At 41.0% G+C, this 26,107-nt stretch overlaps 3 protein-coding genes across 9 annotated transcripts in view; 1 reads left to right on the forward strand and 2 right to left on the reverse strand.

Annotated features, from left to right (window-relative positions):
• SYCP1 (synaptonemal complex protein 1) overlaps window positions 1-1,045 on the reverse strand; it is a 24,944-nt gene extending 23,899 nt beyond the window's left edge. Inside the window, exon 1 of the mRNA XM_040616455.1 lies at window positions 938-1,045. Within this exon, the coding sequence (XP_040472389.1) occupies window positions 938-1,045 (108 nt within the window). The remainder of the gene's footprint in view (window positions 1-937) is intronic.
• LOC121098462 (bile acid receptor-like) lies at window positions 245-12,265 on the reverse strand. Of its 3 annotated transcripts, none has more exons than XM_040616452.1 (12): window positions 12,015-12,265; window positions 10,393-10,497; window positions 7,411-7,537; window positions 5,860-6,225; window positions 5,111-5,251; window positions 4,356-4,495; window positions 4,162-4,266; window positions 3,965-4,064; window positions 2,699-2,827; window positions 2,119-2,235; window positions 1,623-1,736; window positions 245-1,503 (listed from the first exon to the last, which is right to left on the reverse strand). In XM_040616452.1, exons 2-12 carry the CDS (start codon window positions 10,423-10,425, stop codon window positions 1,265-1,267), a joined length of 1,611 nt encoding a protein of 536 aa, XP_040472386.1. In that variant the 5' UTR covers window positions 10,426-10,497; window positions 12,015-12,265; the 3' UTR covers window positions 245-1,264. The 3 variants fall into 3 exon arrangements, 2 of the variants coding, with proteins under 2 accessions (XP_040472386.1, XP_040472387.1); XR_005831279.1 differs by having other exon boundaries at window positions 1,418-1,503; window positions 1,623-1,693; XM_040616453.1 differs by lacking the exon at window positions 10,393-10,497 and having other exon boundaries at window positions 12,015-12,264.
• An 8,554-nt stretch (window positions 12,266-20,819) lies between these two features.
• Window positions 20,820-25,602, forward strand: SIKE1 (suppressor of IKBKE 1). Of its 5 annotated transcripts, none has more exons than XM_040616660.1 (5): window positions 20,821-21,074; window positions 21,171-21,276; window positions 21,555-21,697; window positions 23,697-23,810; window positions 23,990-25,602. In XM_040616660.1, exons 1-5 carry the CDS (start codon window positions 20,916-20,918, stop codon window positions 24,098-24,100), a joined length of 633 nt encoding a protein of 210 aa, XP_040472594.1. In that variant the 5' UTR covers window positions 20,821-20,915; the 3' UTR covers window positions 24,101-25,602. The 5 variants fall into 5 exon arrangements, with proteins under 5 accessions (XP_040472592.1, XP_040472594.1, XP_040472595.1 ...); XM_040616662.1 differs by having other exon boundaries at window positions 20,822-21,074; window positions 24,185-25,602; XM_040616658.1 differs by having other exon boundaries at window positions 20,820-21,276.
• Window positions 25,603-26,107: the final 505 nt, after the last annotated feature.

The following is a 26,107-nucleotide window of genomic DNA, read 5'->3' on the forward strand; positions in this document are numbered from 1 at the left end:
ATGTGAAAATAAATTTTTCCATTAATAAATCAACGACCTACAATTTTCAAAGCCCAGGGTATTGGTAATGGCTTTGGAATTTCCTTGCTTCTTACTTCACAGTGGCTTTGCAAACTGCTGGTCTTCTGTACTTTGATTTATAGACTACACTGTGGCCAAAGTGGAAGCTTTTGATGACAAGAACTTACTAGCTATTGCATGCCTGTACACAGCTGCATAGTTAAAGATTCATTAAGCAAAATGATTTCTTTCAAGTCCAGTACTTGGTATTTATTTTTTGCTTTACTCCCAAGAGTACTTCTAAAACATATCTGATTATGTTTCAGTGTGAAAATTTCATTTTACAAGGTGTTTTAGAATTCACAGGGATTTGTCTTGTACAAGTGTACTTCCTCTCCTATCAGAGTATCACATCTGAATCCAAACATACTTTGTGAGGAGCCTCAACATGAAAACTTATCTTGTTGAATTCACATAACTCAGTGCATAGCGACACAGTATTTTCACTGCACACTTCATCTGGTGGGACCAACAAATCAATGCCAATAAAGTGTCTGAGCGGCATGTTTCCCACAGACAGTTCTGAGTTACCCATACCCAACATGTATTCATCATCGGTGGTGTACAGTTAAAATATATAGCAAATGCTCAAAAAGATGATTCTCTTCGGTTTTGACAGAAAAACAAGTAAAAGTCTTTGCAATTAAAGGCGTATGTGTGTTGTCCCCCCCACAACCCAGCACCAATCTGAACAGTTTGCAGCAGCAGGAGCTCGGTGCACTGGCACGCAGGTGCTTTCCCGGAGAGGCTGGGGGCTTTGCCCGGAGAACCCCCGGGGTCGCTCCCCACCGGAACCCCCGGACGGGCCCTAGCACTCTCCCAGCGCCCTCGGCAGCCGCGGTAACACTGCGCAAGGCGGGCAGCAGCACCGCTTTACCTGACAGAGCCCCGTCGCCCGAATACTAGTCTGGGGTTTGACTGCAGACACCTGACCACCGCTCGGGCGCGGCGGCACGAACAATTTAAACGGTTTTTCTTTTTCCATGGCCTCGGAGCAAACGGCAAGCCTCCGACCCAGCACCTCACGACGGGCACGCTAACGCCCCGAGCCGGGCAGCTGCTGAGGGAGGACAAAAAGGCGGGAAGAGAAAGCGCGCGATCCGAGCGGGAGGGGCGGCGGGGCCGGGGCGGGGCGGGGCGGGGCGGGGCGGGGCGGGGCGGGGCCCGGGGCGCGGCGGTGTGGAGGGGAGAGCGGCGGCGGCGCCTAGTGCAGGTCCCACATCTCGCAGAGCAGCGAGGTGAGCCGGGGGTCTTTCGTCCGCCATGTCACCAGCACCTCCGCGTGCGTGTGGTTGAGGGTGCGCAGCTCCGTGAGGCGCCCGATAAGGCGGGCGAAGTGCTGGGGGTCCTCAGGGTGATGGATCTTCGAGTACTTGTAGAGGATGCCCAGGAGCGGCTCCTGCAGCTCCTCCACGTGCCGCTTGTTCCTCAGGAGCGGGCGGTCTGCGGGAGAGCGCGGTTAGCGGGGCGGGGGTGCGGCGGGCGCGGGCGCGGCGGACGGCTCGGTGGCGCGGGCGCGGGGCTGGCTGACGCGCCCCACGGCGGGTCGCCGCCCAGGTTACCTGAAAAAAACACGGTTGTTGCTACAAGCAGGGCGTATTCGGTCTCTGTCACTTTCAGTTCCCCCATGCTTCTGTAGAAGTAAAACAGTGCGGTAATAAACTCCTCGGTTATACCTTAAAAATGAAATAAAATAAGCAGAATGTTACTTCACTGCAGAAACGGGTACCGCTGTTAGAAATAATCTTTGTACTAATCTTTTAAGGCTTCAGGCCATTCCAGTCCATGATATAGTTAGCAAACTTGTGTAATCTAATTTCTAAAGTAGTAACAACTGTTTTATTGCAGTTGTACCGTGGAGCTTTTGGTACATAAACGCAAGGCTTTGTGCTGGGGTAACAGCACCCCTTGCTTCCCTGGGGCTGTCACGGCGCCTAACAGAGCGGGAGGGGGAGAGAACGAGCAGCAGCCACACGGGCAGTCTTGCTCAGTGTGATCAAGAACAGGGCCAGCAAAGCAAAAGATTCCCAACAGTTTTGGTTCTGAGACCTCCGTTACCTGTGGTGGTAGTGGAAGTTGGACTCTCTTCATTGTGAGACATTTCCATGGAATAAATGTTTTTATCAAGGTTTTGAACATGACAGCATGTCCTATGATCAGAAAGTCTTACATGACCTGGAACAATACAGATGACAGTTCTCAGCCAAGCTTAATGGGACTTAAAATATTTGTCTGCATCTGGTTTGCAGATATGTACCTGAAAATCTGTGATTTTTCTATGTAGGTAGAAAAAATTGTTCTTTTTGATATCCAGCACCAAGTTGACTGGTTGCATGATTGTTGGTCAAAGTCTCTTGTGTTAAACTTGACACAGTATTTAATATGTCATTAATATAGCTGATACCATCCATCCACCCCACAATTTGTAGAAACACTTAAAAAGGTTGCTCTTTTTTTGGAAATAATGGGAGGAAAAGAGATATCCAATTCTTTCTAATTTTGGTCTTTACTATTCTAAGTACCACTGTGGTTGGATAGGAAATGATTTGAGATTAAGTGAATTAAAATAAATGGAGGTCATTTCAAAATGGCAGAACCTCAGACTGGTGTTGATAGAAAGCTTGTTAGTCAAACTTACTTTCACTTGTTGATGGTTGGCATTCACTAATTCTTTGGTTATATATTTGGGCTGAATGCAAAAACATTGCCTCAACTGTTGATCCTTTTAGCAGCGCGATCTGATCTTCGCTAGCTAAACTTTCAAATCCTGCAGAGAAAGATACATGTTAAGAATCAAGGAAGGCTGTAGCTACATTTAAGCCCCTAACATGTGTTGATAAAATTGAGTTTTTTAAGAAATGCCTTTACTGGAAAGGAGAAGCCATAGTTAATGGATGTATGTACCAAAGGCTATTGGGATCTTTCTTGCTAGTTTGCAGGTTGTGGGGGACACGGGACAGACACAACAGTTGTCAGTGTCCAGTGTTAGAAGATTCACAGGAAGATACAAGTAAAAATTTTGGGACTAAGCAAGTATTGAAAATTACTTCCTAATACTTGAATTATATCACATAGCCTAATACCTTATAAATTTGCTACATTGCTTAGTGACTGTGAGCATATTCCTTATTAATTGATACCTGATCTTTTTAACAATTGTGTTCATCTTTTGACAAACTCATTATCTACACTTATAATTCAAGAGCAAAAGAACTTCATTAATTATTTTCTTAATCCTGATCAAAGCAGGATATGTAACATAATGGGAACAAACAGTTCATTCATTCTTTCAGATCTGTTCCACAGTAGTGCTCAATTACATCACATATCAGCTTTAGACATGTTGATTGACTTTTGTCGATACATTTTACAATTTAATGAAAAAAATATCACCCTCTCTGTCAAATGTTATTTTCTCAGCTTTACATTGAAATGCAGTGAATTTAATTGCATGTTCCTTTGTTTTTTATTAAAGGAAAATATGAATAGGAGCACCTGGTTAGTCCCTTCTGTGCTGCCTTTTCCTTTGAAGGAACATCTGGGTTTTTTTCTCTGATGATGACAATAAATCGCAAACTGAACTGGTTTTCAGAGAATGTGTTGAAATAGTAATCCACTCAAGATGGTATTTTGAAGTCCATGTACTTTCAGAAAATGTCTCCACTCCATGTCAGAAATGGAAAAGAAATGTAATCATAGCAAGCTTTTGAAGTGAATGCTTCTAACTTGTCCTCGTGACAAGTAAATGGTAACCCTGATTGTTAGAGTTGGGAGAAAAAATAGTTGAATGGGAGTTTTCTTAAAGCCTGTATTTTTCTCAGACTCATGCCATCAGTATGGTTTCTGCCTTGGACGGAGGGGAGGTCACACTATTCTGTAATACTTCCCAAAGGAAGAAACTTACCTGGCAGTCTTTTTGTGAAATCCACTAACACTTGTACATGGACAACTGCTGTCTCAGAGAGACGGAGAAAACTTTCCTCAGGACTTACAGTTTCTTGTAGCTGCATGAAAGAGCGTTTAGACATCTGATATAACCAAGATACAGTACTTAGGACAATAATAACTTAGCAATGCAGGCTGGTTGTTCTGTATACGTACAAACTTCTTTGCTTCCTCGAGGGGAATTGTGTATTTTTGGTGTGCTGCTACAATGTGGTCAAGAAGCTGATGTTCCCCTGGAGTAAGTTCCATCTTCTCTGGGATCTATTAAAAAGATAAACCAATCAAGTGACAATGACTTGGGGCAAAATGAAATTATAAAAAGAGATATATTAAATAGAAAAATATCCCACTTTTCCAGATCTTGTTGTAGATGATACATGCTTGCTATTCAGTCCCTCATCTTCCAGTTTTATGTCACAAAGAAAACTGCTCTTCTGTTTGAAATTCTTCCTGAGTCGCTTTGACTTGCACTGTACTTCAGTCAGCAAACCTGTGAGGCATGGAAGTGTGTATCAATATGTACATATTCAATACAATTTAAAACCATAATTTTTACTGTTATTGATAACACGAGTCTTGCACCACAGGAGCTGTCACCTGTAAGGAACTATGCTTCCTTGAGGATATGGCAATGTGTTATTCATTAGCGAGTTAGGTTCAGTATCTGCCAAAGACCTGAGTGTTTGCGGTTCTCTTACGTTATCTCTTGCTTGTGGCTCTGTGACATACAAGCACGAGAATTTTTCATGAAAGACTGTTGTGCAAAATCCACCCCCCACCCGCCCAACAAAAAAGCGCGTGATATGCTTGCTGCTGTCCTGTCAAGGTTCAAGATGTTTAGCAGTCTCTTGATAGTACTTCCTTTTTTTTTCTTGTGAAGTCTTTGAACAGCAGTCCTCTTAACTTCAGGAAATACTTCCCAAGCATTGGTGGTTTCTGCAGATGAAGACGCTACAGGTGCTATGGACTCCAAAGCTAAATTTTCCTACAGCTAAATGAAGTTTAGACCAATACCATTTAGCTCTAATGAGGAGAAAGGATTGACTTTGGAAGAGGTTTTATCCAAATTGATCAGCAAAGTAGCCAGCATGGAAGGAGCACTTACATTCTGCTAGCATTCCCACAGCTTTACACTTCTTCAGGCGACATTCCTGACACTTCCTCCGCATGTACATGTCCATTTCACAGTGACCACCATTCTTGCATCGATACACTGCATTTTTGGTTATGCTACGTCGAAAGAAGCCTATAGACAAGGATCAGGTTATGACTGAAGAAATCTAAGGCACTGTATCTCATAACAATTTGAAGAATCAGAGTGTCTTTTGGGGTTTTTTGTTAGACTGGGTTTTTTTTACAATGGAAATACTACCTTGATTTTAAATTTGATTATTAACAGCATAGTTACGGCTTGTCCTTTCTGACTAATATTAATCACTGTTTTCCTTACCTGACCAAAACAGCTGCCATATAGCAAGTCAAAATGTAAATAGAAATTATTACTTGTGTTTATTTAATTTTAATAAGTATAATTAAAAACACTGAAGTAAATCTATAATAAATGCACATGAGAAAATCAGCACCTGCTTAAACAGACACTATCCTAGTGAATAATCAATGCAGAAATGAGATGCATGAAATGCTCATATTAAATACACACTGTGAAAGTATTTCTTCAAAAAATGTTATAAAAATGTGAATCTGGAGTAAGCATGTTAGATAAAGGGTTCCAAAATCCTCTGTAGCAATGTCAGCTTAAAAAATCATGACATCTGCTTGAACCGCTGACATGGAACATTTTGTTGAGCACTGTGGGGCACTGTGGGTAAGACCCAGATCAGCCTGTTCTCTTACCTTTACAGCCTTCGCAGGTAAGCGCGTTGTAGTGATAGCCTGACGCCTTGTCACCACACACAACACACAGCTCCTCCTGTCCCTTCAGTCTCAGAGAAGAGTGGTTTAATCTGGGCCGCCTTAACCCTTGGTATCCACCATCATCATTGTGGGGAGCCACAAAGGAGGGCTTGCTTAATTCACAGCTGCTGGTGGTGCACTGCCCGTCGCTGTAGGGAGAGTCCAGGCCGTACGTGCCGTACTGGGGCTGGGAGGGCTGTGGCTGTAACACCGGAGGAGGGATCTGAGCAGCCGAGTACTGGCAGTAAGGCGCAGTCTGGTAATCGGTGTCTTGCAGCTGATAGTTGATGTGCTCCGGTAAAACATCTAGGTACAGAAGAAATTGAAATAACAACCTGAAGAATATCTCGACATCGGGTACTTGAAAGTTTTAACATGTTTTAGAGATAAAATATTTAATCACAAATATTAGAGGAATGCATTTTCAGAAGGGCAGCCTGACACATTCTTCTTACATGTAATGTTTTCAGGTTAAAAACCTGTAATGTTTTTAAGTAAAATCTTAGGTGTAAAAAAAAATGTCTTGTGACAGTTTGGGCAATGTCATGTGGGTGCCACTTGATTCTTGTTTGCATGTAATTGTCTGTCACTTGCCAACTGATGATGACACCTTTAGATTTTGCACTCAAAGGTAATTTTTATTAGTTGTCCACATTACAGAAGAATATTTTCCTGTAAGTGAATTTGTTGATGAGTGAGGTTTTTGTTATTGGTACATATTTCAGGCATAGTTTTGAAAATACTGCACAGCAAAAGTCTGAAAAAGATGGTGCAGAAATTATATATGGAGTGGTAAAATTACTGTGACAGTTATTCAGTAGAACAAAAAGCAGAGGCTTGCTTTATTTAGTATTTTTCCACATTGATCCTTTATGAAATTTTATTTTAGCAAAATGTAGGTACAGAATTAATGAAGAGAGCTTGTTCATGCCTTTCTGTCTGTAGAGTTTTAATTTTATCCAGCCCCCCTTATATGTACACACAGCTGTACTGAAGAAAGCTTGTGCAACATGCATCGTGTTTCATTCTTCCTTTGGGATTGTTCAAATCTCTGTAAAAACAAATTTTGTTTTTTTAAGCAGTTTGGAGGTCTTTTGCTCTTTAATGGAATTTGGGTCCTGCTTTTACTCTTCCAGAATCAGATTAGTTATTGCAATTACAGGTACATAAGATACAGAATAACCATTATCTATTTATAACATATCTGGAATACTGTAATAAAACCTGTGTCTTCTTCATGCAAGTCAAAGGGAGACAGCACCATTCATGTTTGTATGAAATGATCAGTCAGTGTAATCACATCGTTTACAAAATCTGCATGAGCACATTCTAATATGTTTCAATACACTTTCCATATTGGCTTGATAGTCAAATGTGTAGCTTCTAAAAGCTTGTGAAGATAAGCTAAAATGAAGAAAATTATGGGAATTCCCACAGGTGTTCATCTTACTATACTGCTTTTTCATAATATGAAAATTTCACTTTACTCACCGTAATACTGTATGGGCTCAGGAAGACAATACCCATCAGGTACAGTGACAAATGTATTTGCCATGTTCTGCTCCCAATTGCACCGTTTCATGCAGTTTGCTCTGTGACAGACTTTCAAGAAGGCAACCTAGAGAAATGGAGCAGTATGAAAAGCATCATGTGAGAAAGATTTGCTGGCTAGATTTAGCTACAGAGCTAAAACCAGAAGACTTCAGAATATGGAACAGTCTGCAGATCTGAATAAAATCAGAGGTATGTGCAAAGTCACATAGTACTCTCAGTGAGGTTGCAAAACATTTGATTGTCCTAGTAGTACAGATTCAGGATAGAGTCCATTCCTAAATTTTCAGCTTATATTTAAAACTGTTTTGCTCTGGATTTTACACAAAACCATGTGGGGGAATGAAACTAATTGTTGGTAAATTCTGTAATTCAGGAAGCAATTAAATGGAGCTTCACTGGATAGAAAAAAAACTTGCTTTCAGAATGAGTTAGGGCATTTGCACTAAGCTAGATGTGGCAGATGTTCTGTTTTGGCACAAAGATGGTCTTTTAGTGAATTTGCTTCATTCACTTTTTATGCAATTTTGAATCAAGTAAATATAGGAAAATAACCTGGAAAGGCCAGTATAGAATATTTCTTCTTCTCCATTTACTCTTTTATGCAGTAATAGTCAGCTTTGGCTCTCTTAAGTATAGCCCAATTTACATTTAAGAGCTTGCATTCCTTTAAGAGTACAAAGCATCCTGTGAAGACCAAAAAAATCAGTCTCATATAGGATGTATTACCCTCTGAAGAGTTACCCTGTCCTTGATTATTGAAGGAACCTGGGCTTCTGGCTGGATGCTTTGATGTTCACCGTAATAAAGTGTACTGAGAGCTCACAGTGGCAGAGTAGGTGCAGAATAGCTATTGTGCTTTGAGTTCAAAACTTGCCTTATTTTTCAGTAATTTGACTTTATGGAGAGGTTCTGGAAAACTGTGTTCTAAAAATTCCTAAAAGAGTTTTATAAAAAAAAAAAAAAGCATGTCTATGTGGACACTAGCATGAGCTGGGTTTGAGTTTAGGTATGTGTATAGACAATCTCTGGTGTGGCTTAGCAATTGAGAGGTAATGGAGCAGCCATTAGAGAAGTAAGTAGGAAATACTTTTCTTGCCCCTTTGTCCCTCTGCATGCGTGGAATGCCACTGGTTAAAAGTATGTTGTATCTGATGTCCATTGAGTACGGTCTTTACAAGACAATTCGCCAGTGAACAACTATTCATAGGCTTTCCTGAGCAGAAGGGAAGGACAGAAAAGATGAAAAAGGCAAGTAAGTATTTGGAAAGTATAGCAAATCAGCAATGTGTGTAACAGGATTCTCTGTATGTGCCTCTTGCAGAAATCACAGCAAATTAGATTTACAGATCTTCCTTGAAAGACTCTCATGTTGGGTTTTGTGCAATACCTATACCTAGCTACAGCTGAGAAAATGAATATATAATTTCAGGGAATCTGAACTAAAGTAATGTCTTGAAAGACATACATCCTTTCCTCGCTAACTGGATGTGTCTTTGAAACCAAACACTTTCTCTTCATGTTGTCAGCAGAAGGTGAAAAGATGCAGTGAGGCTGGAATGCTCGGGTTTTTTTGTTATCTCTGCTAGTAAATATTTGTTTGAGAGAGAAATGACTCATGAGGTCCTTATCAGCTAGATCAATTTGGCCTGGGCAAAGTCTACATTTTTCCTTAAAAATGTGGTTTTGCTGAAGAAATGTGTTTCTGGATTCCAGCAGTTTCTTCAAATAAAAATAATAAAAGAATAGTAGCTAAAATAAAATTGCACTGATCCAGTCTGATAAAAATATTATATTGGGAGTATGAAGCACGTATTACCAAATGCAAGGTGGTTGGTTGATTAAACATTCTACATCTTGGAAGCAGACTTTCATTTGGCAAAGTTTCCTCAACTTCGGTATTATGAGAATGGATTTGAGGATTTAGCCCTTCTTACTGATTTCTACGGCAAATAAAAGTTATCAGTTGCAACCACAGAATTCCCAGTTTAGAATGAGACTTTGCAAATTGAAGCTCTTAAGTTAAGAGAATGTTATAACAGCATGAATAGTAAATCCAGTGTTTATTTGAGAAATGCTGTAGTGTCTTGAAATGAGACTTAATGGTCATACCTGTACATGAATGTTAACGGTTTCATTTTCTAACCATTGAGAATTTAGCATTAACAAGCTTGTTCTGATATAAAATAGAACTGGGCTTTTAAAAAAAAGTTACGAAGAACAGAATAAAATATGTAAGGAACTTAATTTTTCTAGGACAGGAAGGTTTTGATTATTGCTAAGATTGACTGCCTCACCCTTTAGATGTGAGTCAGTCAGCAGCAGGGAAGCCTACTCCAGACTTTAGGAGTCATTGAAATTTCATGATGCATTACATGCTGGTCTCTCAAAAGTTCAGTAGCCATGCCTGATCTCGCACACCTCATGAGAGTGAGCCATGACATTTCTTCAGCCCATACATACATCCATTAACCCTTTGCCATGCAGGCAAGTGCATTCTGCATGCACACAAAGCTTAGCTACACACTGTAAAGCTGTGGAATCCTTACAGAATGTAGCATTCACGCCCAATCATAATTTTCAAAACATAATAACTTGGACAAAGTTGAAATAAGATTGGAGTAAGAGCTTTGGGTGTTTGGGATAGTTGTAGTCATGCCATTTCCAAACCAAAATACTCTGTGCCTGTGTTTTTCTCTTCTCTGTGTACTTAAAATATACCCTTACATTTTGTGTATGTGTGCTTTAAAATGGAAGCAAAAGAAAGAAATACAGTCCCAGAGATGATGGATAAAGGTCTTTAGCCTAAAAAGTTGAAATAACTGAAAAGGAAATTCATTTTTTTAGTAACTTGTTTCATAGAATCACAAACTGTAACACAGTTAGGATGAAAGTCTTCAGTCCTTAGACAGACAAACTGACCTGAAAGAAGATGTCATCTGCGCAAAGGCACATGCTGTTCCCTGCTTCTCCTTCTTGGTTATTTCAGAGGTGCTAATTCTGCTGGGTATTTTCACGTGTGAAATCCTAATCATTGCAGGGGAGGGGGGTGTTTGTTGGTTTTTAATTTTAAAAGCCCCTACAAGCAGGAGGTTTTGATTATTTTTTTTTTTTCCCCCCCCAGAAGATGTGACCTAGACTGGAGGCTGCTTAAGCGCGTTGGAAAATGTTGCACTTTTACAGGCTTGGTTTTACAGTAATCAGTCTTTTGAACTAATAACGTTCAATATAAACTGAAATGTATGTTGATTCAAGGGGTTGGTTATCCATCTAATACAGAAATTCATCAATCTTAAAGTTATTAGTCCTAACTAAAACACTTCCCAGTTTATCAAAGATGTAAGCTATTAACGGGGAAAAAAAGTGCCATTAACTGATAAAAGTAACGTACAGTCACAAACCAGTCACTTAAGAGAATATATGTATTCAGACTAGAGCACTGTACATCTATTGTTATTTATGGTGAAATATGTTGTTTTTATCATTTTTATTGCTATCAAAATATAAAGTAACATATCATCAACTTATCAAATTTATTAAGATGCAAAACATACTTCTTGTAGAAGAGGCTTCAGGGAGCTCTTTAAGAGGTATGTATTGGCAGTACTTTAACTGCTATCGTAAATATTTTGACAGTTGAGTCATAGGGAAATTTCTTGTTTACAGGGAATTTTAGGAACTCAATCTGAAGGTCTTCAAGTTTTTTTCACCTTGTGGCATATTAACGATCACGCAGTGGAATGAGATGGCACATTTCAATCTCAGCATTAATTGCTGTACTTCTTTTGCTTCTGGGAAACATAGCTTAATTTTTTAATTTGTGGCATTTAAACCAAAAACTGAAAAAAAAAAAGTAACAGAACACAGTTGGTGGCAACTATGTCCAATGCTAGGTGATACATTGAGTTTCACTCAAGCAATTCAGTAACCACTGATACTGTAATCAAAGAACGTTTTTGCAGGGGGAGTTGTAGGGTTGCTTGATTGATCCTATGCACATTGTTAAGGTTTTACCTGTTTCTCAGTTTTAATGTGCCAAGAAGCTCCACCAAAGCTGCTGTTTGAAGAAATACCACTTTTGTTCTCATTACGTGCATTCCTTCCTTGTCATATAATAACCATAAAAAGAATTGGCTTATTTCACGAATGGACTGTGTTGCAATTATCTTGAATTGTTACCCCATAAATTATTAATTCAAAGGTATAATTTTTATACATTGTAAAATAAGGGGTTAGAGATTGCTCAAAACTTACAGGTTTCCAGGTACTTTGGGGAAGGGAAACAAATAATTGAATTTTAAAATCATTTTACTTCACTCTGTATGTCAAATGAGGTACTGTTGGAACAAATTCTTGGCAGTAGGATAGCAAATTTAAAAGTGCATGTTTTCTATTTTCATTTAGACAGCCATTTAAAGAGAAAGAAAAAAAAAGGAAAAAGAAGAAAAAAGCCCAATGCCTAAAATATTTTCACATGGCAAATTGATTTATGGCTAGAGCAACAATTTATAATTCCAGAGCATTAAGAGAAGTAAAATACTTACGGTAGTTCCAGAGAGTTTCTTGCTTCCAGAGTTGAGTCTGCTGGGCTGTAGCGCTGATCCTAGCTCTCAGTCCAGCTGGAGCAAACTGGGCCTTTTCCCTATTTATCAGTTTCTGTGCATACACTAGGCTCCAGACACTCAGCAGAGCAATGCTACAGCTCTGAGACACAAACTTCCCACACAGCCTTTTCTGGGGTCGAAGCAAGGGCAGCTGCAAGTCCACATAAATCAAATAATAACTGGGTCATCAGGGACAGAGGCCATGGGGACCCTCACGTCACTGTTTCCCAGAGTTCTCCCTGTCTGATTACTAAATATTCTGCTTTCTTGGTAGAATTTAAAATTCTCCTATTTTGGTTGCTTAACATTGACATGTCTGAGTGTTAATGGATAATGTTCATTTCCTGGGTGGAGAAAATATTGCAGTAGTATTATTTGGACACAAGAATTGAATTTGGAAGCACTTCATTAGGCCACTGTCTCCAAACACAAAACACTTACCTTGTTCTCCCCGTTCTGACTTACCTGTGCTGATGCAGCGTATGCAGGGTCATGTGTGCCCCCGAAACAGACAATGATTGTTAGCCACTTTTGTTGCTGCTAATTTTGCAACATTTCATTTTTAAAACGCCAAGTATTTTCATTATTAATAATGTCATTAAAAATTGAAGTTTAAATAATTTCATAGATAGAAGATGCAATGGTTTGGACAGGGCATTTTCTTGCTAGCTAACGTGTCATTACACCTGCTTCCTAACATGATGTGCAGCAGGTTGCAAACACACTAACTCCAGGAGGAGGTCACTTTTCTTCTGTGTAAGAGCAATTTACTTCAGGAAAAAACTGGTTCTGTTGTGTACTTCATGGCATTAGATTGCAAAAGGAAAAAACAATTTCCTGTTGCTTATCTTACTGCAAAGTCACTTAAAATAGTCTTTAGGGACAATAGGTTTTCAGGGATCTGTGGCACAATACGCAGCAAACTGACATGACCCTTCAAAGGAGAGTCATATTTGTGTTCCATAGACTCCAGACAAGACCATGCTACTTATTTCCATGTAATCTGGCACCATTTAGGAATCTGTTAGTCTTTGGAGGTGGAATGGTTGAGTCTGGCTTTCAAGAACAAAAAAGATTAACTCAGATGTTTTTTGAGCATCTTATGGGACCTTTTGAGCTTTCAAATGTTCTGCATTGATAATGTGTGGTGACAGAGGGCTGAAATACATAGATTATGCAGTAGAGACAAAGGTAATGATCTTGTAAATTTAATTATGTTCAGCATTTGTTTTTCTGGTAAAGCAGCCTTATACAGCAACTTACTAAGATGTCAAAAAAACTTGAGTGGTAAAAATGAAGAATTTACAGTTCTTGGAACTAAGATTTGTTTTCATAGCAGTATCTCTTTCTCACATACCTTTGGCTTTTTCATCCAGCTTTGCAGCCTTTCTCATGAAAGATGGAAAAAACAGCAGAGGTTTGTGAAATACTGTCTTTAGCTTTTACATAGTACTGACTTTTTTTAGTACTCTTTCTGATAGAAGATACTGTACTGGTAAGCTGTTCAGACATACCTATGGGACGTGGGTATTTAAAGCCTATTTTCGGGAAACTTAAGTCTGAGGCCCAGGTTTTTAGAAGATATCTAATCCCCATTCTGTTAAGTGTTATAAAACTTACTGGTTTCAGAGCAAATTCAATTTCTAAAGTAAGTGTAGAAGAACCTAAAACTTAGTTGTAGAAATTAACTGCAGTGCCACGTTAAGTATTATTAGCCCATGGTCATTAACTTCAACCTACATGCTACTTTCATAGCTGTGGTAATAAAACTGTTTTACATAGTCATCCAGTAATTCAGACCAAGTGACTAGTCCACGTTAAATATATGTATTTACATTATTTTAACAGATCACTTCTATTCAAAGCTTAATGTGACAATAAAAATGGGAGACCTGAGAGCCCACTAAATCACAAGTGCTGCAAAGAAGAGGAAAATAAACCGTGCTTGTAAAGAACTCAGAAATAAAGAGCTTATTTAGGAGTAAGGAAGATTTAAATTAGATACTAAAGAAAGCAATTACAGTGGTAAAAATAGCACTGGAATAAGTTGCCCATACAATCTTCATCACTGGATGTTTTGAAGATCAGTTGGGCAACCTATAGAACTTACAAATTGTTCTCTCTGAGTTATTTTCATGGTATGAAGGAGGAGAAAGGAATTTTGAGATCTCTTCCAGCTCTGTTTTCTGTTATTTTTCCTTACATATGTCAATTTTGTAGAACACTGTTAGTGTCTGATCAGTATCATGCCTAGTGCCATTTTAATGGGCAAAAGAAATAATCATATACTTCAAGCATGGTTTACTAGAGGTTAGTAAACACAGCATTACTCATAGACACGGCCTGAAAATACTAGCTGAACAAGCCTATGTCATGAGCCAAAATCTAGAAGTGCCACTGAAGTGGACAATGAGGGGCATGCATGTTCTCTATAGAAAATGATCAGATCTGATGATGTCCGTCTGACCTGAACACCTTGTGTTGCAGAGGTTTTGCAGCCTCATTTTAATCATTCGTGTAAACTGTGAGCTTCCCTGCAATCTGAGCTACACAGAATGTCTGCCTTTACACAGTTAGGTCTAAGAATCTGATGAGTGATGAAACTGCAGATAAAGAAAGCTTTCCTAGGTCGATACTGGCTAAGAGAATTCATTTTCGAGCTAGCAGAATTCTGAACTAGAAATTCTAGATCTCTGTAACTTGCTTGGTGTCCGAATAGTTAAAGGAAATCCTATATACTCCAGCTGGATCTTCTCTACATAACTGACCCTTTGGCTTGATCTGGTATTGGATTGTTTACGTAACTTTGGTAATTAACCACTATCAGCCTCATTAATGAAACATAAACCACCTCTTCTGCTCATTTATAAAGCATTTGTCAAACAAAACTTAAACAAAGGGCAGAATCTCAGTGAAGTAACAGTCCTTCAAAAGCTACTGAGACTCTGACTACAAGTCATTTGTTGTTGTTTTTCAGTAAAAATGAAGCAGAAGTGATGGCATTGTCTATTGCTTTTGGCTAACTTTTCACAACAACATCTGAGATCTGTCACATGAGGGCAATGATGCCTGGACAACTATTTCAGCCATTTCAGTACAAAATACTGATGTTCCAGCTCATTACTGTAAATCACTAAATGATGAAAGCAAGAGTCAAATACTAAACAACTGGGAACCTTTGGAAAACTAGTTGCTAATTACAGTAATCAGTGTTATATGTAAGTTAAAGGTTATACTGAAATACAGATTATTTCATTGTTGTATTAAGTCTCTCCTGTTAGTAAACTGTTCTGAACAACATTAAAGTTGAGTATTAACAATACAGTTTATGTATTAAAATTAATTAACTTACTCTTTACCTGTTTTTGGTTTAAAGAAATAAAAAGTTTTATAGGCATAAAACGCACTGGCAGACAAATACATCCCAAAAATTTACCATTTGTTAAGGCACTAATGGAAAAAAGGCAATCTTTCTGTTCACCCTCTCTGGATTTATTAATCTTCAAAAAGTGCAGTGGTTCTGGTGGATTTTCTGCATGGCATGGGTGAATCTAAGCCCCAGGTGAGAAATGGCACAAAGCCTCGTGACTAATATTTTTGTATGTTGGTGTTATCTTGCACTCGTGGCTGTCAACAGAGAAAGATTTAATTTGAATAGAATGCAAATCTGTTGGACAGGGTGGTTTCCATTGTTGGATCACAGGTTCCAAGACAGCATGGGGTCCAGAAGCTACAGCAGTATAGGGAGTTGTCTCTTGTTTTATTCAGCACATTCACCAATAATTTGGATGCAAAAGTTGAGGACAGGCAAAGGAAGCTTGTGTGGGAATGGTACCAAACTGTCTGTAGGCATCAGTTAGAGGAGGGTTGCAATGAGCAGAAGTGGCATGGGATTGCCTGTCAAAGGTAACTTGGCTTACTTTATGTTGTTATTCACCTAAAAGGTAATTAATCTAGAATTTTGAGAAATGTGCTTGTTTTGATGTCATTGTTTGCCTATTTTGCCTGCAGCAGAGAGAGAAACTTGGCTGGTTCACTTGAAACTTAAGAATGTGAGTGTAGTAGGTCAGGGACTGTCTTCTTCTGTGTACATATATGGCCTCTGCTGAATAGGGCTCCTGCCAGACTGAAGTACTTAAAATCCGATGTAATACTACCACCAATAAAACAAAACATTAAAAAGATGCTATTTTGTACTACAAGTTCATGCAGTACTTCCCCCCTTCTGTAGGTTTTGAGCATGTTACTCAGTTTTGTAGCTTCAGGCCACAAGGTTTGTGTGTCATTTTCTTTGAGCACTGGTTTGCAAAACTTTTGTCTAGCTTTTTAGAGCAGTACAGTTATTTGCAGAAATTAAAGAGAAATAGTCTTTACAGAGCAAAACTGTACGTTTCAGCAGAGGAATGAGAGTGAGATGAGTCAGCGAAATTTCATTGGGCAGCACTTTTCAACCTGAATTTATGGAGTGTTCAAATATGAAATTATTCAACTCTTCCCCCAAAAGGGGTGACAGGGGATCTATACAGGGAACAGCCCCCATTTAGCATTGCAGAGCATCTGTTCATTCAGCTGGTTTAGTGTTAGAGCTAATGAATACTCTTCTGTTTTGCATCAGATGTATCAGACATCATCATAGTCAAATTAGAAGAGTAGTAACTCAGGAGAAGATGACAGTTCTCATTTAAGTTCTTAAATGCTTTCATGGGGTGAAATAATGGGAGATCATATCAGACCAGAGAGGGAAACCCAATTTTGGTCTTTTTTAAACACTTACTTTTTTTCTTAATCATGAAGTTGTTGGTTAGTTTCACTATGCATTTTCTTACAGGCTTTTCACAAATCTTGAAGAGCTAAACACTTATGTTCAATTTTAATGCAAGAGCCAAACTGCTTTAAGCTTACTTGAAAATCTCAAGACAGCCTACAAAATGTTCCCATTTCTTCCATGCATTCTCTTGAGGTTGGTATGCAGGGCAATCCCACTACCTTAAGGCAGAATAAGTATGAATAAGCCCATCCATTCAACCTTGACAAAATATATGGTATCCTTACATATCCATCCTTCAATAACCTGTGCCAAATGTATGTGTTTCTCCTTGGCAGGAAGACCAAGATTTGTCAATAAAATGCTCCAGTGCATCAGAAGGCACAACGTGGAAGAAAGTAAAGACGCCAACAAAAATCTCCTGCAACGATCTCAGAATTGGTAATTCATAGAGATACTTGTAAATGTAACTTCAAGCATTGAGATTCTCAAATGACTTCTTGGTAGGTACAGCAAAGAGAAGCCAAGTCCTGGGTCTGATTTCCATAAAGCAGAATATCTGGACACTCTGAATTAAGTGTTACAAATTAATTATTGTGGAATCCCTTGGTCAGCATTTTATCGACAGTGAAGTCTTGCTGCTGAGAGACTGAAATCTGGATTTATCCATTTATCAGTGATAATGTTTTCCCTTTTTTCCAGCCTGGATTCCATCTTAAGGACATTTGTTTTAATAGTAAAAAGAATATTAGAGTCATAAATGTGAGTGCTGTGGTGCAGCGGGTGACTCTTCAAGATTTATCAAAGCAGGGTAATTAAGGTGAACAATAAGACTGAGTACCTTAGTAATAACTTTTGTCACAGAACAACTCTGTTTTATGCAATAGTAATCCACCTTGAAGTATAGGCTAGGAAACGCCGTAAGAGGATTCCCTTGGCCTCCTGGTCTGTGAGTCTCTGTGCTACAGATTTTGTTGAGGGAAATACCAGTAAAACTGTGACAGTAGCTGATGATTGTGTTAACACCATTACTTAATTCTAAAAGCAAGCAGTCAAAAAGTGTCAGTTGGGGTGTGTGAGAGAGGTCTGGTTTGTTTTTTAAACAAGCTGTAGCTGCTGAAATATTTGGCTGTTAGACACCAGGTTTTTCAGTGAAGAACTGTAGTGGAAAAGAGAAATGGTCACATTCAGCTTTTGAAAAGCTGGTGTCTGCTGCTTTACTATGTGGGGCTTGTGCTTTCAGAGATGAGACTGGGCCAAAATTTGTCAAACTGTGCTGACCACACTTAGGATTAACATTATTTTACTTGCAACCCAAGAACTACCCTAGAAACTTACCCTTTATTCTTTCATCTACTTCCAGCATTTAGATGCCACTCAGCCTGTCACAGATGTTGCCTTTTTCCACCGGTCAGTTCCTCTGTGCATTATTACCTGTTCACTGCCAGTTTCTGGGTAAGTTACGGGCACTGCCTGGTGCACGTTGTTTCAACATGCTCAGTACCGATACCTGAAGTCACCCCAGGTTTACAAGTACTGTGTTGTGGTCAGGATTCTGTGCTGTGTCTGTTACCAGTCTCTGCAATTACTTTTTCTGTGCTTTTGGTCTAAGTTTCTTTTCTTTTTGATTTTCCTACTACGAGCAAGAACCTCCTCAGCTATACTAGAAACGCTGTTTATTTGTTTATTCCATCATATATGTATTATATATAAATTCCATTATTTATGTATTTATTCCATCACAGAGATACTATTTATGATTTTTCAAAGATGGCCAAGAAAAGGTTTTGGTTTCATAGCAGCTCTGCTGTTTTGGAGAGCCTCAGTATGCTTCTGTCTATCGTATACTTTTCCTGCTACAACAAATCTGTGTTCTGTTTGACAAAATACAGCCATGTGGTTAAGAGTTATTAAAAGCATTAAAGCATTAACCTCTTGTAACCTCATTTTTCACTTTGTACACATACATAAGTGTTTAATTGAATTGAAGTTAAACACTAAAAAGTTTGAGAGGCCGAATTTATACATTCTCTTTAGTTTATACAGAATTGATGTGATAAGCCAAAGGAATTATAAGACACCACTACTCAGAAAATGCTCATCCGTTGATTTGTTTAAGCTCTCTTGCTACACACTAGAAGTTTTGGTGACAAGCATTCCCGGCATTTAAATGGAGGAGCTTTGTCCTACTGAGATCCGATCTGTGTTCTGGTGCCACACTAGCTTATTCTACTGTCCTTTGGAAGCTGAACAAATGATTCTGTGTCAAAAGATCTGCTGGAGAGGGGGTCCCACATCCTTGAGTGAGCACACAAGGCTGAGCGCAGTGTGGTGGTGGTATCATAGACTCCCGTCATCTTCTCATTCTGCAATTTTATTTCAAGCAGCCAGCATCCCACAGAGGGACTGCACCGATCCTGAAAGTCTGATAGAGCAGTGTTGGCCCTCATCTCTCTTGCTGGTCTGTACTTGGCATGAAAGGCCAGCATGTCACCTCTGAAGCCAGGGAAAAGTGAATATAAATGCACGGAACAGAACAGGCCAGAGGTTCAGACAACAATCCAGGTGCAGCTTCTGATGAAGTGTAGTGGTCCTTCACACCGCACAGACGGGTTGCTCCTTCAGCCAGCTTCCTGGTAGAGGTGAACTGGGAGCTTCCAGCGCTTCGTTTCTACATGGCTCATCGAGTGCCTCCCTGCTGTAAAGCTGAATCGAGTGGAGCCTCAGAGATTGCATGTTGCATCTCACAGAACTTGCTTATGTTGAATAAGGTGAAAAAGGGGAAGACACCTGTATCATTCTCTGTAGCTGCAGCAGGCCTGCTCCTGCGGGGCTGCTCAAAGGCTCTGTGGGAAGGTGCTGGCAGAGGCGTTAAGGGCAGCTATGGAATTGGGAGCATGAGCAGAGAGAGGCGACAGTGGGTGCAGAATGCCACAGGTGGGGTCATTTGAGGATATAATAGTGGGGACAGAGTGTGACAGGGGAAACAAGCACAGGCTGCCACTTCAGGATGGCATGTCTATCTTATTAAGTTGGCAACCTTTTGCCAACTGGTTCCATAACCAGAATAGTAAACTTTGTCAGTTTTCCAGATGTTCATTTGGACATCATTCACCCGTTATAAAAAAGGAATTCTCATAACGAGTTGTCTTAACTTTTTGGTGTGCTCTGATAAGAAAAACAAGGAAGGACCGGAAGGTAAAATGTGCTATAGAGCATGAGCTAGATGTTTAGTGCCACACAAGTTACTATAAACCAGCATTACATTTCCCAAATGTGCAAAATGCATCTTACTCTACTAATAGATGTGATTCTGATTAAATAGTCTAGATGCAGCTGCTTACCCTATTCTCTTCTGGATCGTGTGAATGTTTTGAAATTGTTGCTTGTATAAAATCATCATATCGGCACTTCTGCACTGTGCTTGATTATCTCTGGGATCGTAAACTTTATCTGATAAAGCATCCTCGGGTTTTCCTATGTGTCCTGTCTGAACAGGGAGTTAAACTGGAAAGATGAGTTAAGTCAAAGGGAGTCCTGTTAAAACATTATTGTTGGTAGTATGAACTGAGGAAGCTCCGGGGCACAATGTTAAGCAAAGCATCAAGGACGTGACAGAACACTGACAGTAGCTTCAGCGAGCAGATAAGTTTCAAGGCAGCGAGTGCGCGCTGCGGAGCGCCTGCAGGGGATGTTTGCTGCCCAGGGGCCACGCGGGAGCACCAGATAAGGCGGCGGCTCCACGGGTCGCAGCCCCGCGCTATCGCACACCGTGTGAGGGAGGGTCTGAAACGATAACCGGCCCCCGGGTCAGGGACGCGCCCGCCGCACACAGCCGCGCCGGGCCGGGCGCCCCCGGGCACTGCGGGCGGGAGCGCGGGCCCGCGGCTGGGGGCGGCGGGGGCCGGGGGCGGGGGGCGCTCCCGCGCCGCCAGGGGGGCCCAGCCCAGGACGCGGCGCTTGAGCCTCGGACCGCGCCTGCGCGGCCGGAAGCGGCGGGGGCGCGCGGGGGGGGGCCGGCGAGCATGGCGCCGCTGCGGGGGTGAGGCGGTGCGCGGTCCGGCTCGGCGCCCGCCATGAGCTGCACCATCGAGAAGATCCTGACGGACGCGAAGACGCTGCTGGAGCGGCTGAAAGAGCACGACACCGCGGCCGACTCGCTCATCGACCAGTCCGCCGTGCTGCACCAGCGTGTGGCCGCCATGAGGGAGGCGGGCGCGGCGTGGGCCGAGAAGGTGGGAGCGGGCGGGGGGCAGCGGGACCCACAGCCGTGTCTCGGCAGGGCGCGGGCGGGGGGCGGCGCGGCGGGACCCACAGCCGTGTCTCGGCAGGTCCCCGGCGGCGCGGCGGAGCGGCCCGACCCGGCCCGGCTGCGGCCTCACGTGCTGCTGTCCCAGGAGAACACGCAGATCCGCGACCTGCAGCAGGAGAACCGGGGTGAGCCGCCGCCCGGGGCTGCTGTGGGCAGCCGGGGGGGCGCGGGGCCGTGCGGGGGACGCCGCCGGGAGGGGCCCAGGCGGGCGGGGGGCGCGCCCGCCCGGCCTCTGGCAGGGCCGCTGTGGAAGTGGCAGTCGGCGCCCGGACGGCGGCCCGGGCCAGGGGAGGGGACCTTCGCCACCCCGCCCCCTGCCGGCCCCAGGCTGAGCTGCCCCGGTGCGAAGCGGGGCAGCCGCTGCGGACCGGAGGTTGTGGCAATGCCGCGCCGTGTCTTGCAGAGCTGTGGGTCTCGCTGGAGGAGCATCAGGATGCGTTAGAGCTTATCATGAGCAAATACAGAAAACAGATGTTGCAGCTTTTGCAAGGGAGAAAGGGCGAAGGTGCAGAACCAGTCTTGAAAGTTCATCGGTCAAATTCTCTGGTAAGGCGGGATGGGGATGCAGGAGGGCTCGAAACCGTTGTTCCCTGTCTTTTGCTTGCTTTCGTACAGCCTTTGTTTCCATTCATGGAATGTCTCTGCTTCAAAATGGATTTCCTGAAACCCTTGTCTCCCTTTGCTGGTGTTTTTCTCTCTATTCCTTTCACAGCACACAGGTTGTAATAGCTATCGCTGAGGACGCTGCAAAGCATAGCCCTTTGGTGGCCCAGGTGAAGGCTTGTTCTTTATGCACTAGGTGGTGAATTCCCTGGGTTAAGCTTAATGTGCATGATTCTCTGCAGTAAAATCAAAGGCATCACGGTTGTTGTTGTTGCTCCTGTGTGGTAATTGTAAGAAAGGGAGAAGAACCTCCTAAGTCTGTGTGCTGCAGTATTGTCTAATCCTTAAGAGATCATCACTCCCAGAGGTTTTTAAATTTGGATACTCTGTGCAGTGGCCGAAGTGTGTCCCTTTGTCCATGTTGCGCGCAGTGACTTCAAAACACTTAAGTTATGGCTACTGGTGATAATACAATAACATTAAATCTCTACTTAAGGCTTGTGAATTAAGTTATGCATTTGTTAAAACGCGTTTTTATGGGATTGGAGCCAGCCTAGCTCTTTGCATATATATCTTTGCAATGTTATGTGGCAACTCGTTTGTTTTGGGTTGCTTAGGTCCTCTGAAGTTAAGTAGTGTAGCAATGTCTTGCTTCCAGTGCTTGCTTAAGTGCATTAATTGCTCTGTTTATCAAGACTTAATATTATTCTCTGGCAGTGCTTTTGCTCTGCTTTGATGGCATGGAAACACAAAGCTGAAAAGGCTCTGGGGGAACCTTTGGTGGAATGTAACCAGCCTATCTCAGTATCTAGGCAAAATCTTCTGTACTCCAGATTAAGTCTATGAGTTTTTTCCTACCCACTACCTGGAGAATAGTAACAACCTGATAATATCTTTTAAAAAGCTATATTCTTACTATAAGCATCTTTCTGTTTAGAAAAAAAATATATTTATTTCCAGTTGAAGTTATCTAAGTCTTACATGGTCTAGCTCTCTTCTAGATGCTCTGATTTTTGCCCATATTTTCTGAATAATGGAATTCAAATCTGAATTCCCTGCTCAGGTGACACATTTATCTTCCAGAGGCAGTGAAATAACTAGTGATACTTAAGAGAAAAGAAACTTCACCCTATAATGTTATCTGATATTCCTCAAAGTGCTTTGTGATAACCTTGTGGGTTTATGTTATGTTAAAAGACTTCAAAAGCTTCCAAATTCTTATCTTTCCACTACTTGCCAGTTAGTGACATTTCTGTGTTTGCACGTTTGAGTTCCTCTCCAAATACTGTATCTTGAAACGGAATGCTCTTCAAACAGGAAGTGTTGCTACATTACATGTTGGAATTTTACAGCATTGATTATATGTGCATTTGTGAGCTTCAGCAAAATGCATCTTCCAAAGGATTAGAGTGGTATCCAGACAGACTCTGTAATAACTGCTTCACAGGGTTCTGGTTTTACTTATTTTAGTTTTCTTGCTTGGCGTTCTTCTGAGGTGAGGCTGTTCACTTTGCACTGTTACTTACTCTTGAAATCTCATTTGCTTTTATGTTTGTCATTCTTAGAAATTGTCAGGCCTTTCTAATAAAGCAATATAAAATTTGCTGCACACTAATCATACTCACATGAACTCTGTTGTCTCAGTCCTCATCACACTGGAAATTACTTCTGTCTTGGTAAGTAAGGGTGCCTTATCTTGATGATCGATGTAATTCTACACACTGTTTTATTTGATGACTCATGATAATGGACAGTAAGGCACGTGTTTTCATCTTTACATATACAAGGTAGAAAGGATTGCAAGTGCTTGGGAGAAAAGGATTAAAATTCAAAACAGGAAAATAATCTGAAATCAAGAAAATTAAAGCAATTTATTTAGAAGGGATAAATTACTACTGCTTTTGCCTGAATGTATTGAATATATTGCTTTTATATCTTTCAGGAAATTGAAAGCCAAATAGACAGAATACGTGAGATGGGGGAGGTGATGAGAAAAGCTATTCAAGTCGATGATGATCAGTTCTTTAAAGTTCAGGAGAAACTAGCTCAGTTGGAGGTAAGAACAGATAAAATTGCTGAGGATAGAGCAAGCTTTGGGAGTCTCGAGACTGGACTTTCTCTGTTTGTATATGTCAACGATTTATAATGATCAAAAGTTTGAAGGGGGCCAGGAAATGAAGAACATGATCTGTTATTTTCAAGTTCTTAATGTTTGTATTTTATGTATTTTTATAGATATATATGTATACACGAAGCCAGAAGCAAAAGATAAGCTTTAAAGGATGTGGTTCCCCTCTTGCTAGCACTGTATTAATGCTTATGTTACAAAATCAGTGTTTTATTTAGCTGTGAAGGAGTGGGGCTAAAGATTATTGTCCTTTAATTGTGAATTAGCTCGTTTCTATTTCAGCAAAAATATTGATTTTGCAGCTTGAAAACAAAGAGCTGCGTGAACTATTGTCAATCAGCAAAGAATCTTTTGAGGTGGGGAGAGAAGATCTGCCTGACTGTGAAGCTTAGGTCACAAAATAACCTTATCTCCAAATCTTGACTTCAGAGACTATTATGAAACTACCCTACAGGGATGCGTTTTGATTTGTTCTTTCAGGTGTTTCCTTGTATGTTTGTTTTATCTTTCAAAATGTGAGCTGTTACCACTGCATTTTTCTGAAATTGCTTGTTGTTGATGGTGAAGGCTTGTGTTGCTGCGCTGTCTCAGTAATTGCAGCATAGAAATGCTTAACAATGAAGTATGTTTGATGTGTACTCCCTTGTGATAGCTTATTTCCTCTCTTGTGGGTTATTTTTTATGAGCTTTAGTTAATAATTCCAACTGTGTAGATGGCATTTAAATCCACCTTGTCAGTAGCTAGAGAAGATAATACAGGTTGGGATTATTTTATTTGAAAGAAGGAATAGGAGATTATTCCAAAACTACACTGTAAATGGCAGGTAACCATTGCGCTCTGCCTGCACAAAGCAGGCACTGCAGACCTTTTGTTTTGCTTTGAGGCGCTAACACTGGGTACTTGGCTGGGTTACCTTTGTTACAGGGACAGCTGCTTAGAAGCAGGTCAAGAGAACAGCAGATAGCCAGTAGAGCACTTATAAGTAGTAACTCCTATAAGGAGCACAGTTTACCTTGTTTTAGGGGTGAAAATTGGAGCAGGTGACCCTTTCTGACACCTATGTGTTTTTGAAGGACATTGAGGGTTTTTTTACAGGTAGACCTGTTCAGGATTTATCAGTGCTCCAAGGTATGTGGATGCTGGCTAGCTCTGGTCTGAAGGCGGTGCACTCAAACCCTGCCTGGAACGCAGCGCTTTCAGATCAAAGCTCTTTGGCCTCCCAGCACTATGGACTTCAGGAAGAGTGAGTGGAGGTCTGCCTCAAATCTAAACCAAAAGCAACCATGTAGACAGGTTTTTAATGTTGCATCAGAGGTAAGTCTGGTGACAGATGTTACGTAGTTAGAGCAGAGTCCTCTATTAAGTGAAATTAAGAGTTGCAGTGTAGAGGAATTTATCAATATTGGGATATTTTTAATGACAGTTTTATATAAAAGATTTCTGTTTTACCTGTGATCAAAGACTAATCCTCAGAGAACAGTAAACATCTCACTTGCAATGTTATTTTGAATTTTTATGCTACTGTTTCCCCAAGTGAAAATTTTGATAGATTTAAAAGGTGATTTATGTTCCTGTGCTTATTAAGAGACATCTTCTTGCAGCCATTTGGAATATCCAGCAAGATTGTTCGGTAGATATAAGTAATTTCTTTACAGGAGTATTCTTGTATGCAATCCTTTTCTATTAGAAATTGTTGGAGAGAATAAAAACACCCAAAGAACAGTTACTTTCTCAAGTGTGTTCTGTTTTGTGCATCCTGGGGGTAATTCCATTGGTTCTACATGTACCCGAGCCTTTTGCACCCCATTTAGTTTTTACCCTACCTGAATGAAACAATACAATGACCATAAATCTTGCATTTTATCTCTCTTAACATCATCTGAAAGGCCTGTGATGATGCATTTTTTTCCATCGTTATTGTAGTGAGGGTTAACGTCCCCTAATTGGCTCATTGCTGTGCAGCCTGGAAAAAATGGGAAACCAAATAGCTGTTGCTTTGACTGAGTTCATTATTAATTAGTGGTGGGGCCTAATTAGCAGGGGAAGTTTAAATATGTGCTATTTGCTGCTGTCCTATTCTGGATCTGTAAGTATGGAATCTGTGACTAAACGTATGATTGTATCCGATCCGGGGCATTCGCAGAACTTGGTCTGCTCACGCTGAAAAATCGATTCGGGCCTCAGGACGGGTGATTTCCTCGGCTTGTATCTGAATCTAGACACA

Source organism: Falco naumanni, chromosome 17, assembly GCF_017639655.2.
Source record: "Falco naumanni isolate bFalNau1 chromosome 17, bFalNau1.pat, whole genome shotgun sequence".
Classification (NCBI taxonomy): Eukaryota; Metazoa; Chordata; class Aves; order Falconiformes; family Falconidae; genus Falco; species Falco naumanni.